Source organism: Palaemon carinicauda, chromosome 4 (genome assembly GCF_036898095.1).
Source record: "Palaemon carinicauda isolate YSFRI2023 chromosome 4, ASM3689809v2, whole genome shotgun sequence".
NCBI lineage: Eukaryota > Metazoa > Arthropoda > Malacostraca > Decapoda > Palaemonidae > Palaemon > Palaemon carinicauda.
This window is the reverse complement of record NC_090728.1, coordinates 174,814,546-174,835,793: the sequence shown is the minus strand read 5'-3', so window position 1 is coordinate 174,835,793 and position 21,248 is coordinate 174,814,546. Positions and strand designations below refer to the sequence as shown.

General features: G+C 45.3%; 1 protein-coding gene across 1 annotated transcript in view; it reads right to left on the bottom strand.

The window, feature by feature from the left end:
* icln (chloride nucleotide-sensitive channel icln) overlaps positions 1–15,090 on the bottom strand; it is a 60,328-nt gene extending 45,238 nt beyond the window's left edge. The window contains exons 1-2 of the mRNA XM_068372753.1: positions 14,851–15,090; positions 12,561–12,709 (exon numbers count right to left, since the gene is read on the bottom strand). Of these exons, the coding sequence (XP_068228854.1) occupies positions 12,561–12,709; positions 14,851–14,969 (268 nt within the window). The 5' untranslated portion in view covers positions 14,970–15,090. The remainder of the gene's footprint in view (positions 1–12,560; positions 12,710–14,850) is intronic.
* Between the last annotated feature and the right edge of the window lie 6,158 nt (positions 15,091–21,248).

Here is a 21,248-nt window from a genome sequence, read left to right as displayed (position 1 = left end):
AGTGGGTAACGGCTGGTTCGCTGAGTCCGGTTGCACGGGTGCACGCGTGACTGAGCCGGACGCAACGTCATGGAACTGCTGCCCAGTCTGTGAACTGGCAACAACCATGGCAGCGCGGGGACGCACAGCGTCTACTCCAGACTGTCTGGACTGATGTGGGTGCGCAGTGGAAACCACACTGGGTTGCGGAGGTTGACGCACCGCGTCAAAACAAAGCAACTCTGACGGTTGGTGAACCTCCCGAACGTCAACGGAGACCTCCGTGCGTCGCTTAACGTCAACATGCGGCTGGCAGATCACACTGGAACGCATGGGTGGCGGAACTCTCTCAACTGGTGTGCGTGAGAAGGTTAACTCAGCGTCCACGGGACGCACAACCGATCGTGTGGAAGGTTGTAGGCTAGGTACTGCACTAGCTGGTGCGGCAGCAACCTTCTCCGCACGAAAGTCCTGCATTAGAGACGTTAGTTTAGACTGCATGTCTTGCAGTAGAGACCACTTAGGGTCTACAGGAGCAGGTGCGGCGACAGACGGTGTTACTGTCTGAAGCGGTACCGCTTTGCCGCTCTTAGGCGGTGAGCAGTCATCGGATGACGGCAGCGAGTCCGAACTGACCCAGTGGCTACAACCGGGCCGTTGGACTTGCGCTGAATGGACCGACTTGCGTTTAAGCGGTCGTGAGACCTTGGTCCAGGGTTTCTTGCGAGAAACACCTTCCGAAGACGAGGTATAAATGGGCTCTCTCGTCTTAGTTAGGTAGGAGCGATCTTGGGTAGATACGCCCGATACCACGTTGGGAACGTCTGTTCGCTGATTAAAGCCTCTCGAACCCATTTGTCGTACGACATTGCTTCTCCCCTGGACTTGGGAGCTTGCAAGAGGTCCCGGACTAGGAGGACGACAGGCACGAACAGACGAACCCTCAAGCGCAACACTATCCACAACACTATCACTCGGCACTTTAGCACTTCCCACTGCACTTTTGCACTTCAACTCCTTCACATCCGCCATGAGCTGATTACGGTCACTAGCAAGGGACTCAACTCCCTCACCCAGAGCCTGGATGGCACGCATCATATCAGCCATCGAAGGTTCCTGAGTGCCAGGAGGGGGGTTAGGAGCAACCACTACAGGGGAAGGAATAGGTTGTGGGGCATGAGGAGAGGATATATCAATAGAACGAGAAGAACTTCTCCCAACTCTATCTCTCTCTAGCCTACGTGTATACTTTTGGAATTCGATAAAATCGAATTCCGAAAGCCCAACGCACTCCTCACACCGATCTTCCAATTGACAGGTTTTATCACGACAATTGGAACAAACAGTGTGAGGGTCGATAGAAGCCTTCGGAAGACGCCTTGAACAGTCCCTAGCATTGCACTTCCTAAATTTTGGGACTTGTGAAGGGTCAGCCATTTTGAATTGGTCAAAGGGAAATTCAAAAACTATCAAAAAGTCATCAACAAAGAATCCGTTATCAAAAAGAGTTCAAGGATTTGTGTGAAGAGAAACCCTGCACAGCGAAAGCTCAAAACTAGAATAAAGTACTTCACCAATTAGTTGTGAAAAAACTCCAGTTTAGCAACAGCGAGTAAGTACGTCTTGTCGATAGCTCGACAGAGAGAAAATTGAGTCTTTGTTTACATTGAGTACTGGGTATCTGGACGACAGATGGCGCTGTTGGGCACACCCGCAACCTGTGTAGCGATCGCTGGCGAGTTTTTACCGTAGAGTTGTCTGTCGGGCAACAGAGTTGCAGCTATATAATCACCGGCTAAGTTAAATATTGAAAAATACAAATTATCTTCGAATCTGTCATTTGTTCCGTAACCGAAATACAAACCATGCTATTTACATTGGGTGACTTACCCCTTAGGAAGGGTGGAAAGTCCCCAGCCTTACTGACTTCGGCTTGCCCGGGGGCTCGATCCCTCAGTGAGCAGCACTAGAGAGAGGGAGCCCCTGTACCTCACAAGTTCCTAGCATCGCTAGGAACGAGTGGCCTACATAAGCAGTGTGTGGAGGAGAGTGTGACTCGTCCTATGAAGTTGACCTTGAGACCTTCAGATAGGAATTCTAGGATAGGACGTTCCCAATACCACCTCGTCAATGTATGGGAGACGCAACAGTATTAAGATTAATACTAGGAGCACAAAGAAGCATGGGTTACCTGCAGAGGTCGAGGTCAGCTATACGAGAACCAGGATGCTGCTTCCCCAAGAGAGGGGAGAATGAAGAAAGAAGTAAGGGTCAGACATACTCTTTCATTCACGCAGACTAAGACCGGGTAACAACGCCCTCAACCTACTGCTACTTGTCCAAAAAGGAGCCTGAGGTTAGACCAGCTGTTGTGCAGCCACCACAGGGCCGATAGAAAACGTATCGAGGCTCCTGTGGGTCACGTCTTGCAGGTAGTGGGCTGTGAAGGTCGTTTGACGCTTCCAGACCCCAGCTTGAAGTACCTGCGTCACAGAGAATTTTCTCTTGAAGGCCAGGGATGTAGCACTACCCCTGACATCGTGGGCCCGAGGGCGACGTGACGGAGGAGGGTCAGGATTCAGGGCATGGTGGATAACCCTTCGAATCCAAGCTGAGATGGTGTTCCTGGTGATCCTCCTCTTAGTCCTGCCTGTGCTCACAAACAAAGCTCGCACTTGAGGACGGATTGCAGCCGTTCTCTTCAAGTAGTGCCTCAGACACCTCACTGGACATAGTAGCAGCTGGTCTGGGTCGCTTGTTACAGAACGGAGACTCCCGATCCTGAAAGAGTCGAACCGAGGATCCGGCACTCCTGGATTCTGAGTCTTGGCAACAAACTCAGGGACGAACCTGAACGTTACCTCCCACCCTCCCCTTGAATGGGCGATGTCGTACGAGAGACCATGAAGTTCACTAACCCGCTTGGCCGAAGCCAAGGCGAGTAGGAAAGCCGTCTTCCAAGACATGTGGCGATCGGAGGCCTGGCATAACGGCTCGAAGGGAGGTCTCTTAAGAGACCTGAGGACTCGAACCACGTTCCAAGGAGGGGGTCTCACTTCCGACTGGGGGCAGGTAACCTCATAGCTACGTATGAGTAAAGAGAGTTCTAGCGATGAAGAAATATCCACGCCCTTCAATCTGAAGGCCAAGCTTAAGGCCGAGCGATAGCCTTTCACTGCCGAGACAGAAAGGCGCATTTCTTCCCGCAGATAAACGAGGAAGTCCGCTATTGCTGGAATAGTGGCATCGAGTGGAGAGATACCCCTTCCACGACACCAACCACAAAAGACTCTCCACTTTGCTTGGTAGACTCCCTCAGAGGACCTTCGCCGGTGCCGAGACATTCTCTCCGCAACCTGTTGCGAAAAGCCTCTCTCCGCGAGGAGACACTGGATAGTCTCCAGGCGTGAAGCCGAAGCGAGGCTACGGCCCTGTGAGGGACGCCGGAGTGGGGTTGTCTGAGAAGCTCGTGTCGTGGAGGAAGCTCCCTCGGGAGTTCCGTCAGGAGCTGCAGAAGGTCCGGAAACCATTCCGCGTGATACCATAGCGGAGCTACCAGTCATCGAACAGTTGACCGATAGTCTGGTCCTGTTGAGCACCCTTCTCATCAGACAGAACGGTGGGAAGGCGTACACATCGATGTTGTCCCACCGTTGCTGGAAAGCATCTTGCCAGAGTGCCTTGGGGTCCGGGACTGGGGAGCAGTACAGGGGCAGCTTGAAGTTCAAGGCTGTCGCGAACAAGTCCACAGTCGGGGAACTCCACAAAGTCAGGACTTTGTTGGCTATCTGAGGATCCAAAGACCACTCGGTACTCACTATCTGCGAGGCCCTGCTCAGACTGTCGGCGAGCACATTCCTCTTGCCAGGAATGAAGCGAGCTGATAGTGTTATCAAGTGGGTTTCGGTCCACCTCAGAGTCTCTACTGCATGATGGGATAGCTGTTGCGAAAAAGTGCCTCCCTGCTTATTGATATAAGCCACTACCGTGGTATTGTCGCTCATCACCACCACGGAGTGACCCGCCAGGGACCGTTGGAACTGCTGAAGAGCCAGAAAGACGGCCTTCAATTCTAGCAGGTTGATGTGTAGGCACTTTTCTGATTCTGACCAAAGGCCTGAGGCCCTCCAGTTCAGAACGTGCGCCCCCACCCTTCTTTTGACGCGTCCGAAAACAGAGTCAATTCCGGGGGGAGGACGAGAAGACTCACTCCCTTCCGCAGGTTCTCGTCGACCAGCCACCACCGCAAGTCCGTCTGTTCCAGAGACCCCATTGGGATCAGAATGTCCGGGGAATCGGATCCTTGATTCCACCGGGACTTGAGCCGCCATTGAAGGGATCTCATCCTGAGGCGGCTGTTTGGAACCAGACGGGCCAGGGAGGATAGGTGACCTAAGAGACGCAACCACGATTGGGCGGGGAGTTCTTCTCAACTGAGGAAGGGTTCCGCCACACTCCTCAGTCTTGCTATCCGGTCGTCTGATGGAAAGGCTTTGTGGAGATTGGTGTCTATTAGCATGCCTAGATAAACCAGTCGTTGGGACGGCTGCAGAGAGGACTTCTCGAGGTTTACCACGATCCCCAGATCCTGGCAAAGATCCAGAAGCCTGTCTCGGTGCCAAAGAAGGGTCGACTCCGAGTCTGCTAGGATCAGCCAATCGTCCAGATAACGAAGGAGACGAATGCCGTTCCTGTGCGCCCAAGATGAAATCTGGGTGAACACTCTGGTGAACACCTGAGGAGCTGTGGAGAGACCGAAACACAGCACCTTGAACTGGTAGATCTTGTTGTCTAGGCAAAATCTCAGGTACTTCCTGGAAGACGGATGGATTGGGATCTGGAAGTACGCGTCCTATAGATCCAGTGTGCATATGAAGTCTTGTGGTCTCACCGCAAGTCTGACTGTGTCTGCTGTCTCCATGCTGAACCGGGTTTGCTTGACAAACCTTTTCAGAGCTGAGAGATCGATGACGGGTCTCCAGCCTCCAGTAGCCTTCTCTACAAGAAAGAGTCGACTGAAGAAGCCTCGGGAGCCGTCCACGACCTCCTGGAGAGCACCCTTCTCGAGCATGGTCTCGACTTCGGCCTGAAGGGCCAGCCCCTTTGCCGATCCCGTGGCATGGGAGCTCAACGACACTGGATTCGCTGTCAGGGGAGGTTGAGATGTTGTGAACGGGACGCGATAGCCTTGGCCGATCACTGAGACCATCCAAGCATCGGCCCCGTGTGGCTGCCACCTGCAGACGCAACGCTGAAGGCATCCCCCACAGGTGGACACGCAGGGGGACTGCCACCCTAGGGCTTGCGGCTGCAGCCGCCACCCCTAGGAGTCTTGCCTCCCCTGGATGACTTACCGCCCCTCTTGACCTTGGCTGGAAAGGGCTGGGGCTTAGACACCACCTTCTTAACTGCCGGTGCCTGCTTGGGAGCCTTACGAGGCTGTTGCTGCTGTTGTGGCGGGGCTGGAGGCTTATAGGGCCGAGATGTAAGGGCCCTATGGAGGAGGGAGTCCGTGCTGGATTTCCTCCACCTCTCAGCCGTTAGCTCCATGTCTTGAGGCTCAAACAGGTTCTCCCCCAGAAGGGAAGCATGTCGGAGCCTACAAACATCCACGGCGGAGACCTTCGGATGGAATCTCTCGGACACAGCATCGCGACGCTTCAACACCGAGTTGGCCCACAGGGTGGTAACCTGGTGCGCCAAAAACTCGATGGAGCGGGTGCCCGAGAGCAAGAAGGTCTCCAGGGCCTTCCTATTGGTCTCCTTGGACAAGTCCTCCGATCGCAATAGGATGCCCAGAGATCCTAGCCAAAAGTCCAGCCACGAAGTGGCCTGCATGGCACACTTAGCGACCTTCTCGTGGCTAAGGATCTCTGCCGCCGAGAACGACACCTGCCGGGCAGAGAGCTTCTCCAGGGGAACTCCCTTCGCCAGCTCCTCCACAGAGTGATGGAGAGGAAGAGCGAGGTTGTGCTCACCCAGGATCTCGAAATACCTCCTCTGCTGAAGACGAGGAGGAGGGATGAGCTTGTTCCCGGCAGTGGAACGACTGGAGGAGGCAATAAGTGCGAGCTGAGCGTTGGCCCTAGCTCTGGCACTCTTCAGACCCCGAGACCAGGGCAGAGCCGCACTGGTCTTAGGGGCCTTCCGAACGTCAAACACTTCATCCAAGATCGTGTCTTTGCCTTCACGGGGGGCGATGACTGGATCCATAAGCCCGTTAAGTTGCCTTATCAGGCTTAGGACCTGCCAGAAGGCATGTTCGGATTCTTGCTGTTCTCCTCCCTGCGGGCTGGCAGCTAAGTTTCCTGCCCCAGGATCTCTTCCTGGGGTGACACGTGGACATTCCCCCGGGTAGTCGTGGGTTCCTGACGAATCCTTGCAGAGGATTTAGGGATGGTCTTGGAGTCCTTGGATTCCCTCCTGGGAGGGATACAGGATCCCAACAACGAGGTTCGAGGGGCCCCTTCCTCACGAGATGATTCTCCTGGATGAAGCGAAGTCTCCCCCCTTGGTGCCGAGGGGAAGACTACCGCCCCACTGGACTCACCTGAGGACGGAAAGGCCTCGTCCACGGGAGAAGGAGAAAGCACTCGTGCAGGAGAAGGGGCCTTCGCGACCGACCTCTTGGGAAGAAACTTCGCCCTGGGGGAAGTCACCACGAAGTCCACTCCTCTCTCTCTTCAGCGTAGGAGAGACAGCCGTTGGTTTGTTACCCTGGTCGGCGAGTGCTGGTTTCATAACCCTCACTAATGCCCGCACCAGAGGACCAAACCAAGTCTGTTGCTCCAAGGACACAGAGTCCGAAATCCTCGCTAAAGGTAAAGGGATCGGACGATCCTTTGGAGTGGACACCACGGTACCTGCCTGAAAAGAAGGTGGGGAAGAATGATGTACTAACCTCTCCTCGTCCTGCACTACCAACCTGTGTTTGGGTGGAGGCGATCCCGAGCGTCGTCTAGGAACACGCGTTCCTGCTGCTACCACCGGCTGCGGAATTCGCCGCGAACGATGGTCGTGCGAGGGCGAATGGTCGCGCGGGAGAGCGATCGCGCAGGTGGATGATCGCGTGGGCGCGCAGGCGAGCGGTCGCGAGGGTGGGCAGGTGAATGAACGCGTGTCCGAGGCGGCGAACGCAAGCGTTGGCGCGACGGTGAGGAAATGCGCTGCCGCGTGGGTGAGGAAGACCGCTGGCGATGTAGATCCACAAGCGATCGGCGATGAGCTGGTGAGCGCTGACGCGCAGGTTGGCGATGGCGCGTTGTGGCATGGCGACGCGTTGGCGAGCAGCATGCGCAGGTGAGCGATCGCGCGATGGCGAGCTAGTAGCTGGCGAACCATGTTCCTTCCGAAGCGTTGGAGAACGTTGGCGCGCCGGCTGTAACACACGCGGGAGACAGGTGATCGCTGACGCATGGAACGCTGTTGAATAGGCGATACTAAAATCGCCTGTGCGCGCTGACGAGCAGGTGAACGCTGGCGAGCAGGTGAACGCTGGTGCGTAAGCGATCGTTGATGCGTGGGAGAACGCTGGTAAATAGGCGATACTAAAACCGCCTGTGACCGCTGGCGCGTAGGTGATCGCTGGCGAGCAGAAGGTCGACGCGTGTCCTGTGAAAGGACAGGTGGCGCGGCGCGTTCACGAGCAGGAACAGGGAGATCGCTGGCGCGTTGGCGAACATGTGCTTTTGACACACGCGCAGAACGATATTGCATAGCCACAGGATCAGACTGATGGTGAGCAGGGAGCTCAGCAGGAACTGTAGGATGGTCAGAGACCGCAGGGCGATGGTCCTCAAATGAGTGCTGAGGCTCAGAAGAGAGCTGACGAGCAGGAGAGCGCTGGCGAGGAGGGCGAACATCAGGAGAGCGCCGACGAGCAGGTGAGCGCCGGCGAGCAGGAGAGCGCTGACGATCAGGAGAGCGCTGGCGAGCAGGAGAGCGCTGACGAGCAGGAGAGCGCCTGTGCGCTAGCACTGCTCGTGGAGGGAAAGGATCCCTTTGCCCCGAAGGGACCGTTGCCCGTCGGGTGACGAGTTCTCCAGAAGGCGAAGATCTGGCAGGAGTTGGTGAACGGTCTGCAGAGAGGTCCAAGGAAGACGGAGCTGTAGGTTGAGGCTGACGAGGAGAGTCCCCCTCGGAGGAAGAAGACCCAAAAAGGCGCCTCTTAACCCCCTGTAACGGGAAGGAAGGCCCTTGCGGCGTAGCGGACGGTGAGCCTTACGGCGGAGGCGGCCTCGGGGAAGATCGTCGGGACCATCGGTCCTCCGAAGGGGAGTCTCTGTCAAAGCACTTCCCTCAGAAGGAAGCTGAGCAGCAGCAGAGACTGAAGGACTCACTTCCCCCTTCGACGGATGTACGGAAGGGGGAGGAGAGCCCTGAGCACCATCATCTGCAACAGCACCTGCGGAGGATTGCCCAGCCACGTCGGAGGCCTCTGTCACCACGACGTCGACAATAGACAGAGGGTCTACCTCTGCTACCGCCGGCGACTGCTTAACAGCGGCCCCCAAACAGACAAGGTCAATAAAGGCAACCCTGGAGGGCAAGCCCTTAAGCCCCAGGGACGACCAAATCTGCAAAAGATCATCATTGGTTAAGGCATTATCAATAACCTCCCCCGGAGGAGGAGGGGGAACCGTCTCGCTATGGGAGGCGACGCCCTCTCCCCCCACCCAAGGTCGGGAAACAGAACTAAGACCTGCGCTACCACTCGGCAGACTCTCCTTAAGAGACGGACGAGGGGGAGCTTCGGAGGAGGTTTGGGCGGCGGAAGAAGAGTCCCGAGAACCTTCCTCCTTCAAGGCTAACCCCGAAGGAGAACGGTCTCTCCTGGACTTCTTCTTACGCCGACGGCCAAACCTCTCCCACTGGGAGGCAGACCACTCCCTGCACTCACGGCACATGTTCTCCTGGTCACACCGTCGGCCCCGACATTGAGGGCAAAGGGTGTGCGGGTCCGTAGTTACGTTCGACATGAAAGTCCCACAAGGACGACCGGCAACTCCAGGGCATGTACGCATTGTAAAGTAATAATAATGAAGGTCAACTTCCAACCAACACACACGCTGTAAAGAGAAAGCAGAAAATTAAAGGCTGTCACGAGGACGATGAGCAGACACGTCTGATCACCGCCGAGCCAAAAGTTAAGTGAAGCAAGTCACCGGTGTGTGGAAGGGGGAGGGGTAGCAAGCTACCCTTCCCCCACCCCCCGCTAACTAGCGCGGTGGTAATTAACCCTCGTTAAAACTATTGGCTCGTCATTTCAGCTGCGCTAAAAGGTAAAACCAATGTAAATAGCGTGGTTTGTATTTCGGTTACGGAACAAATACAAATTATCTACGAATTTGTCATTTGTTCCGTAACTGAAATACAAACCACGCTATTTACATGGGGTGACTTAACCCTTAGGAAGGGTGGTAAGTCCTGGCCATACTGGCTTTGGCTTGCCCGGGGATTCCATATTCGAGCGATTAAGTACTCGGACAATAGGGAATCCCTGCTCCTCGCTAGCGGTTATGAAACTGCCGCGGCCTACGTAAGGTGTGTGCGAAGGTGAAAAGTGACTTGTCCTAGGAAGTTGACCTGGAGTTCCTCAGAAGGAAATCTAGGCTAGGACTCTCCCAATACCACCTCGTCAGGGTATGGGGACATGACAGTATTACACTTAATACTAGGAACACAAGGAAGCATGGTCTACCTGCAGTGGTTCGAGGTCAGCTGTGTAGAGAACCCAGGATGCTGCTTTCTCCAAGGGAGGAGAGGATGAAGAAAAGAATAAGGGCCAGACAGATCTTTTCATTCATGCAGACTTACACCAGGTAACAATGCCCTCAACCTTCTGCTACTTGTCCATTAAGGAGCCTGAGGTTTAGACCAGCTGTTGTGCAGCCACCACAGGGCCGATAGAAAACGTATCGAGCCTCCTGTGGGTCATGTCTTGCAGGTAAGGGGCTGTGAAGGTGGGTTGATGCTTCAAACGCTTGCAGGACCTGCGTCACTGAATGATACTTCATGAAGGGCAGGGACGTAGCTACGCCCTTGAAATCATGCGCTCTAGGGTGAAGTGATGGAGAAGGGTCAGGATTCAAGGCCAGGTGTAACACCCTGCGAATCCAGGGTGAAATGGTATTCCTGGTAATCCTTCTCTTCGTTTTCCCAGTGTCCACGAATGAGGCTTGAACCTGGGGACGACTGCAGCTGTTCTCTTAAGACACCACCTCAGACTCCTTATTGGCAAGGTAGGAGATGGTCTGGGTCATCTGTTACAGGACGGAGACTCGAAACCTGGAAAGTCGAACCACGGGTCCGGCACTCCTGGGTTCTGAGTCTTGGCAACAAAACTCAGGGATGAACCTGAACGTTACCTCCCCCTATCCCTTTGGAGGGCGATGTCATATGAGAGACCATGTAACTCGCTTGGCCGAGGATAAGGCTAGCAGGAACACTGTCTACCCGGTAAGGTGGTGATCTGGGGCCTTACGTAGTGGTTCGTAGGGAGGTCTCTTTAGAGACTTGAGGACTCGAACCTCGTTCCAAGGAGGAGATCTCACTTCCGACTGAGGGCAGGAGAGGACAAGGCTTCGTATGAGGAGAGAGAGTACCAGAGAGGGAGAAATGTCTATCCTTTGAGCCTGAAGGCAAGACCTAAGGCTGAGAGATAGCCTTTCACAGCCAAAACTGAAAGGCACATTTCATCCCGCAAATACACGAGGAGCTCCGCTATTGCTGGAAGTGGCATCGAGTGGAGGGATACCCTCTCCACGATACCGACCACAGCCACTCGCCCCTTCGTCTGGGAGACTAATGCGGAAGACTTGCGCAGGTGTCCAGACATCCTTTTCGCAACTTGTTGCGAAAATCCTCTCTCTCTGAGGAGATGCTGGATAGTTTCCCGGCCTGAAGTCGAAGCGAAGCTACAGCTCTGTTGAGGATGTTGGCATGTGGTTGTGTGAGTAACCCGTGACGTGGAGGGAGTTCCCTCGGAGGCTCCGTAAGAAGTTACGGAGGGACTGGTAGGCCATTCTGCGAGAGGCCCTAGCGGGGCTATGGAGGTCATTGGGAGACTGACCGATACTCTGGTCTTGTAGAGTACTCTCCTCATCAGCCAGAACGGGGGAAGGCGAACACATCGATGTTGTCCCACCGTTGCTGGAAGGCATCTTACAAGAGGGCCTTGGGGGGTGGGACCGGGGAGCAGTACAGCGGGAGCTTGCAGTTCAGCGCTGTAGCAAACTGGTCCACAGAGGGGAGCCCCACCGAGTCAGGACTTTGTAGGCTATACTTGAGGATCCAAAGACCACTCGGTATCTAGTATCTGTGTCGCACTGCTCAGACTGTCGGCAAGCCCATTCCTTTGCCTGGAATAAAGCGAGCTGCTAGGGTGATCGAGAGGAACTCGGGCCATCTCGGTATCTCTACTGCAAGATGGGATGGCTGTACTGAAAAAGTACCTCCCTGTCTGAGCATGTAAGCCATCACTGTGGTGTTGTCGATCTTCACAACCACAGTAGTCTGCCAGGCCTGGTGGAGCTACTGAAGAGCCAGAAACACGGTCTTCATCTCTAGTAGGTCTAGAGAAGGTACTTCCTGGCCCAAACCTCTCCCACTGGGAGGAAGACCACTCCCTGCACTCACTACACTTGTTAACACTATCACAACGTGAGGATCAGTCTCGACCGCCGACATATATGTTCCACAAGGGTGGCCGGAGAATCCAGGGCAGGTGCCCAAGGTTGCAAAAGTTAACTTCACACACACTCTAAGAGAAAAAGAGAAAACAAAATGGCATTAAAGGCTGCCAAAAGTCGGCGAAGATGAAGAGCGGTAACGTCCGTTCACCATCCGAGCCGAAAGCAAAGTGAGCTCAATCACAGGTGTGTGAGGGGGAGCGGTAGCAAGCTACCCTCCCCACCCCCCGCTGACTAGCGGTGTGGGTCGTTTAAAAATTAATGGCTCGTCATTTCAGCTACACCGAAAGTAATACCCCTATTAAATAGCGTGGTTTGTATTCCAGTTACGGAGCAAACCTTACTCCAATACAGGTATAAGCCTTAAAGAGGAAAACACAAAAATATCAAGAATACAATTATGTAACATTTACCAAGGCATAAAAACAACACAAAAGTGAGCAAAACAAGAAATAAGTGTACACACAAGGAAACCTGTACTTAGGAAATTCTGGAAGGAGAAAATTAAGGAAGGTAAAACTCTTAATTACAGTTTAAGATTTAAGACATATTAAACATACAGTATACAGTACAGTATTTGAAACAAACTCGTAAACCCACTATGGCATAATATGAAAGATTTATTTCAATTTTACTGTTCTTAACATATTTCATTTTAATTGGTCATTACTTCTTTTGTTGTTTATTTATTTCCTTATTTCCTTTCTTCACAGCTATTTTCCTTGTTGAAGCCCTTGGGCTTATAGCATCCTGCTTTTTCAACTAGGGTTTTAGCTTAGAAAGTAATAACAATAATATTAATGAACACAGTACTCTACACAATGTCACTGCTACTTAAAGTGGATTCATCTTACATTACCTTATTAAAACAATTCTGTACCGTCAACATACCTTCTCGTGGTTCCATTTCTACATCTATCATCAGGTAGAGACAAGGGAAGGAAAAGCTGGCAGGATCACGGCTGATGGCATGAATAGCGATGTGAGGGTATTCTAGGGACAAGCCTGTATCATCACCATCCTTAACCCATGTCACACGACTGTAACAACACAATTGATTAAATATCATTATTTCTGGACAAGAACAGCATTGAACATCCTATACAGTACAATAGTGAATAAGACACCTATTTGCACCTGTAAACAAATTCATAGTACCTTTTCAAAATGACCTTATATTCAAGACATATGATTTAATCAACAACCCACCAACATTTTCCTCTATAGCATAATGAGTTCTAATTACATCACTGAGGAAACTGCATTAACAAGTCTGTAAAAAAAAAAAAATATGACACATCACCAAATTTTATGATCATAAATATATAAAATTTTAACAGTAATTTATATTTTTCCTACCTATACAAACCAGAGTAATTTAATTAGGGAGATTACTTCGACGCAAGATGGAATCTGCTGTCAAAATGGATAACAAGCAATTATCTGACTGGAGAGAGTGCGGGGCAAAGCTTTGCCCTCCCCCCCCCTTACAGTTGGTTCTTTGTCCACTTTCAATACTTCAACCTAGGACTAGGTTGAGGAGAGAAGTTATCTTGAAAAATTCAGGTCTGTATAGCTATGAAAAATACAAAGTACTTTTAAAATCTGATCTTCGTGCCTATGCGACATACAAACCCTCATCCTTTAATTGGGAAGACACCACTTTGAGGGTCGTAAGTCCCCTTAGAATAAAACTAGAAGATTCCGTAACTTCCCTGAAAGTGTACTATGCCGAGTCTGTGGAGACGTGAAGCGAAGACACTAAAACACTATTATTCTATAATATGGATGATAAACTGATATGCCCTAGGGCGTAAAATAACTGTAGCATGCCAAATAAACTTTCCCCAAAGGGAAGAGAAACTGTCAGTAAGAATCAAACACCAGGCAAATGAATTATAGCTTGGTATTGGATTTGCCATCTACCAGCTCACATCGGATATGGGGAGATATACTTCTTTGGTTACAAAAAATGGTACTCTGAAGTGTAACTTACTAGCACCTGGTCAGACCTGTACGTAACTCTTTCGACTGCTGACTCCAAGAGAGAGGCAAAAGAATGAAGTCAGTCATACTACAGGGATTCCCAATTCATGTCAAAATGATATCATATACAATATGCAATCTTTCAAATGCAGGTGCTGGGTTTGCTACACAATGGCTTGAGCGACAACCACAGTCAAGCATAAGGTGTCAAGGGACGTGTGGATACATTTTCACACATAAAAAACTGTATAGGTGGCCTGTCCCTTCAAGACACCAGCCTTTTCAGTGCCTTGGTGATTTACTTGGTCAATACTGTCATTAATTCTGCTACAGTCACATTGATTATCGATGCTGATATCGATTGATAGTTTCAATGTTGATAAAGTTGAATTATGATGTCAAAGTATACAGTACTCGAGTTTAAGAAATAGACCTATAACCCATTCCAATTGTTCCAAATCTTTTCAATATGAAAACCTTTAATTACTTGTTTTTCTCATGGACTATGTCCATTGGACATCAATGGAATCTTCAGAGATGATATTTGTATGAAGTCACTGGATTGACATCTTAAGGAGCAATGTTATGGCCTGATGGTAATCAATTGTTGGGGTGTATGTAGGATAGCGGCCACCTGTATGTATGATGACGGCTGACAATAATACAGTAGTGTAAGGGGGGGTCTATTTAACACGTTAAGTAAGTACGTAAGGGCACGGCTTGTAGATTGGGTTAGGGGGGAAGTTTAGGTTAGTAGGTGTCCATTAATTATACACGCTGGAGGAACTGGCGGCGGATACACAAAGGCTCAACATTCATGGTTCCCGAGGAGATGAATGTGAAATTCATTAAAGAAATTCTCATAAAACATGTTCTACATACAAACTTCCATATAGATTTAAAAGTAACCAAAAGCAAGTATATTTTGCGGAGGATAATCGTATAGAACACCGCAAACTACAACTAACCTGAATTGGTCTAGGATAGATCTCATCTAGCTGTCGTAGTATAGATGCGAATGTTATGCCCTACCCTATGGCAACCAATTTCTTATCAATGAATTAACGTAACCTAACCTAATATAACATGTCTACTGATAAATCATAGAAATTCATACAAAACTGATGAGTTATCTTCCTATCCTAGCAAAAGTGAAATGCAAAACATCAAGTATATTTGGCACACGTTACTTTACCTCTCAGCAATGAAAAGAGTTCCATCCCCCAAAGGCCTCTGATTCATGAACGCTTTCGTATTTTCCTGGCGATGGCGAATGCCCTCAGCAGCAGGAGGTAAATTAGGAAGCAACATCATTTGCTATAAAATAAATTAAACAAGAGAAGCAACTCAACGTTTTGTTAATTTCCCGCGTGGACGTCTGGTGCACAAATTGGCTTCAGAAAAGTTGTCTGTAAAGTTAACTAAAGAAGAAGAGGCATTCGATTGTAGTAGTAGTAGTAGTAGTGTGACAATTTATGTATCGAATAGGTTACTTTTTAAGCAGGAACTCTTGTTTACACTGTTTCACTTTTTCTTTTATTTGCCCTAAACCTTAAGGATTTTGAGTTAAATCAGACTCACGAGGTCTTGGAAAATATAACAGTGGATCAGCAAGCTGCAAGGGAGACTTACAATATTTGGACATTTTATGACCGGACTTTCAAAGGTCTAGGAATATCCTGAAAAGAACGGTAGCCTGCCTACCAGACCAATATATATATATATATATATATATATATATATATATATATATATATATATATATATATATATATATATATATATATATATATATATATGTGTGTGTGTGTGTGTGTGTGTGTGTGTGTGTGTGTGTGTATGTAGACTGGAAATCAGCGAAATTGAAAAATATAATCTACAGTTTAAATAAGTTCAGAGTTTAAAGTTCATTGAAGCCGGTAGCGATAATCTAGCCTCAAGAGACAAGAAAAAAATATATAAAGAAAAAAGTAGTTTGGCAAATGCAATAATAGACCTATTATGGCTCATAGCATACTGCTTTTCCAACTAGGGTTGTAGCTTAGCAAGTAATGATAATGATGGTCATATTTCCACGATGTTTACTGTATAGACATAGGGTACTGACTTTTGCTGTTTGATTTTTGGTAAATCTGGAAATGGAAATAAGATTAAGCATGAAATTTGTAGACAGTGGAATCATACACGTGATGGAATAGAAACAATAGTATTTCTGAAAATAAGTATTACACAGTCTAAGGAAAACTTTATCTTAATGTAAATCAGTTCTCATGAAAGAAACCTATCACGCGTGGGTTTGTACGCTTCATTATAAAGTGTGATCCTGACTCCGGAGACTTGCTTTACGTTACTTTACTTTAAGGGCTGATTTTCTGGTCTCATAGTGCAGGGAAACCCTACTTTCTACAGAAGTTTTGCATTCACTTTATCTTTTACATTCCCAGGCATTCAGCATTACACGTTTATTGCCAAACCCACATTATCGAAGGACTTAGAAATCAAGAAAGACTTCTATTTCTTCTTGAAAGCCTTGATATCTTCAGTCTTTTTAACAGCTGCTATGCAGTTTTAACTGGTTGAGAATAACACTGATGACATTTTGACTAAGGGCATAACGAATTAGATGAATAGAAAAAAACACTGTATAAATACGAATGTATACAAAGAAGTTCAAAGAAAAACCTAAAAGAATCAATGTTAAACTTGAACAAAATTGCAAGTAATACTAAAGAGCATATAATAAAGACAACGAGGAACGTAAGAATACCAATTGAAAAATATTTATGACAGATCGAATATGCATTGGAGTGGGAAAAAATATTAAAATAGCCTTCATAAAAATATTTAAATGTTCTTATGTAATATCATACATGTTTTTATATCAGTATGTACTGTAATTGAAAGACTGGGATACTGAGAAAGTTTTTGTAGTGGTTTATAAGTTTATTTACCTAAGAAGTCACAAAGTTTAATCAAGAAAAGAGCTGAATTGATATTGAAAGAATCCCAACAGGAAAGGGTCACCCCTGTTCTCGCTGAGTTTCATTCAATATCTGTTGAACAGATAATTCAATATGAAATTGCTAAGTTCTTCCATGCATATCGACAAAGAATATAAAAATCGAAATATGCAATACACCTACAAAAATGTACCATCAAAAGATATATATATATATATATATATATATATATATATATATATATATATATATATATATATTATTACTAGCCAAGCTACAACCCTAGTTGGAAAAGCAAGATGCCATACGCCCAAGAGCTCCAATAGGAAAAATAGCTCAGTGAGGAAAGGAAATAAGTAAATGATGAGAAAAAATTAACAATAAATCATTCCAAAACAGTAACAAAGTCAAAATTGATATGTCATGTATAAACTATTAAGAACGTCAAAAACAGATATGTCATATATGAACTATAAAAAGACTCATGTCAGCCTGGTCAACATAAGAACATATACTCCAACTTTGAACTTTTGATGTTCTACGGATTCAACTACCCGATTAGGAAGATCATTCCACAACTTGGTAACAGCTGGAATAAAACTTCTAGAATACTGTGTAGTATTGAGTCTCATGATGGAGAAGGCCTGGCTATTAGAATTAACTGCCTGCCTAGTATTACGAACAGGATAGAATTGTCCAGGGAGATCTAAATTAAAGGATGGTCAGAGTTATGAAAAATCTTATGCAACATGCATAATGAACTAATTGAACGACGGTGTTAAAGATAAATATCTAGATCAGGAATAGAAATTTAATAGACCGTAAGTTTCTGTCCAACAAATTAAGATGAGAATCAGCAGCTGAAGACCAGACAGGAGAACAATACTCAAAACAAGGTAGAATGAAAGAATTAAAACATTTCTTCAGAATAGATTGATCACCGAAAATCTTAAAAGACTTTCTCAATAATCCAATTTTTTGTGCAATTGAAGAAGACACAGACCTAATGTGTTTCTTAAAAGTAAATTTGCTGTCGAGAATTACACCTAAAATTTTAAGAGAGTCATACAAATTTAAAGAAACATTATCGATACTGAGATCCGGATGTTGAGGAGCCACTGTCCATCGACCTACTTACAATCATACTTTGAGTTTTGTTAGGATTCAACTTCTTACCCCATAATTTGCATCATGCACCAATTTTAGCTAAATCTCTATTAAGGGATTCACCAACCCCAGATCTATAAATATATATATATATATATATATACACACACACACATATATATATATGTATATATATATTTATATATATATATATATATATATATGTATATATATATATATATATAATATAAATATATATATACATATATATATATATATATATGTGTGTGTGTGTGTGTATATATATATATATATGTATATATATATGTATATATATATTTATATATATATATATATATATATATATCGATGTGTTCACGTGCGCGCGTGTGTGTGTGTGTGTTTGTATGTAAGACATAGGAACACTCACATATATCGATTAATAGGGCAAGGGCGAACATGGGTATAAGAAAGTACTTGTTTTTTTTTATTACGGAACCCAGTTAACCCAAGTTGCTTGAAAAATATAAAGGATCTGAACACTTGGAGAAAATCTAATTCCAGATCTTGTAGCCCATATCATGTGCTCACGTTCCCTGCTCGTTCATATTTCTGTCTGAGAATTCTATATCTACAGACAAAATAAAATGTAAAATAAAAGAAGAAAATTAATTATCCATTCTAATTATCTTTTCACCGCATTCTAACTATTCAGGTGTTCTGAGTAATCCCTTTCTAGATTAGATTATGAATAATGATTATATTTGAGTTTTATATGTGTTCTTTTTGTTTTTATTTTTATTTAAACGGTTCATAGATATCACATCAGAGGTCGTATAAAGAGATGAATAATCAATGGCTCTTTTTTGTAAATTTAATTTTAGGTCCAAATTTACATGAAAGTGTTTTCTAGGGTAATTAATAATGGTACCTATTAATTTCATTTGCTTTTCTCCTGATGCTATACGGGAATCATTTTCCCACAAAGGCTACAAATATACAGAGCATGATTGGCGAATCTATCTTGTGTCCACCGTAGAGTATTCAATGTTTTCTATAAATTGATGATTTATCTGCACTTTAAGAAAATATATTTCATAGACAAATTAGGGACATTAGCAACATCTAACGACATAACAATGATACCAATCAAGAAACAATAACATGTTTAAGCAGTAAAAGTTAATCATTTTATTGACGTGAGTGACAAAGGTATCAGCAACAACGTCATCCATGTTAGATGAAATCTGTTCAGTAAAGATACCAGACAACACAACAACAACAACAAATGCAACCGTTTTTATAGTCCACTGCAGGACAAAGACCTCATACATGTCCTTTTCCATGTCTGGGTTTTGGCTAGTTTTCATCACCACACAGGCCAACTAAAGATTGGCGATGGTAAAAGATTTTGATTTGATCGCTCAAAGCAAAGCAATCTAGTATGGGTGGCCCTGATTAGTACAACTTGCTGATCCCGACGATACGAAAACCCTTTCACCACGTTAAGGTATCCTCACTTAGGAAATCTTGACATAAATAGATAATAAATCTAATTACGAAAATTGAAAACTTCTCGAGTTCAGTCCGATATATTGTAAGCGGTTCTTCAGTGACGCCCAAGAAACCGTAGATAGAGTGAACTTGACTCAATAATCGGCTTTCAGTTCGTAAAATAGATTCGAATTTATGTAACAGTTTGATGCTTCATGAATCATCATCATCATCATTATCATCATCATCATCATCTCCTCCTACGCCTATTGACGCAAAGGCCCTCAGTTAGATTTTCCCAGTCATCTCCATCTATACTTCTCCAATCGTCCTCTCCTACTTCACGCTTTATAGTCCTCAGTCATGTAAGTCTGGGTTTTCCAACTCTTCTAGTGCTCCATGAATACTTGGAATAATTACAAATCTTCTAATCTCAGTTGCTAAAAAACCATTATTATTATTATTATTATTATTATTATTATTATTATTATTATTATTATTATTGTTGTTGTTGTTGTTATTATTATTATTATTATTATTATTATTATTATTATTATTATTATTATTATTATTGACAGCAAAGTCAGAACCCTAGCAGGCAAAGCAATGTTAAAAGAGTAGGCCTCAAAAGAGAAAATCCTCATTGAGGGGAAAACTGGAGATGCAAAGAACGAACAATCTAAAAGAAATATCGCAAAGAACATATTAGAATTATCAACAATATAAAACAGATGAAAATATATGTACTTTAACGAAGGCTTATTTCAACCTGTTGACGAATATTCTTTTTTTTCTATCTTTTATTAGACAATACACATTTATAATTACAATTTATTTGACAATAGAGCATACAAGACACCGTGGTTAGGGTCTCAATTATTTCGATTCCAGATAATCTTCGGTTGCGTTCCTTGAAGCAGATTCCTCGGTGCTCGAATATTGGAACATAAGGTTTTGTGACGTCTTAGTGAAAATATAGAAATGCTATAAGAACTCCCCACCAATAAAAAATAGAAAAGAAATATAAGTCTTGAAAATATATAACATAATCAGAAAAAAAAACATACAATCCAAAACACTTGAAAATCCTTAAAATTACTAAAACAAGATAATGAAAAAATAGATATATATATATATATATATATATATATATATATATATATATGTGTGTGTGTGTGTGTGTGTGTGTGTTTATAATAGAAAATATAGAAATGTGAAATAATTAGACAATAAAAATTCAAAAGCCTATAGGGATAAGGATGACTCAAAGAAGAAGAAGAAGAAAAAGAGGGGGGAGCAGTATATAGATATAGCAGCAAGGAAACAGAAAAACAATTGACAAAGAAATAATGAAGTAGGTTGGTCAAGGCACCAGCCACCCGTTGAGATACTACCGCTAGCGAGTTAAGGGGTCCTTTGACTGGCCAGACAGTACTACATTAGATCCTTCTTTTCCTTGTGCCTACATTTATTAAGCCATCTTCTTCTGTTTTGTCTCTTTTCCTGTCTTTTAATGCTTTTTTTACTTAAACTATTATTTTGGGTACCGGCTCAGATGTTTCAGTATTTCTAATGGAAAAGATATTTCTTATATTGTATAATATTGTATAGAAATCCCCTGCAACTTTTATCACTCCATCTCTTTTGTTGATATATCCATTTTCAACCGTTAAGGCAAATATCTGTTGGCACCCTATCCTATGTCTTATTTTCATTAACTTGATGCTTCTTCCTTTCTTTAGTTTTCCACAATTTTGTTCTGAATGTGTTTACGAATGTCTTGTGCTTTTAGTTTGTTATTTTAAATTGTTTTGGTAATTCTATTTAATCTCTATTGAATTTTACCCTTATTTCCCATCGTTCTATTATTAGATTTTTGGTGCTTTCTGATAGTTTTCCTCGATCTTGTTTAGAAACTATTCCGCCTATCTCTTGTGCTGATTCCAATAAAACAAATTTTAAATTACTATTCATTTCGTCTTTATTCGTCATGTAACTAGGAGTACCTATTTTGTATTACAGGAGTGTTTAT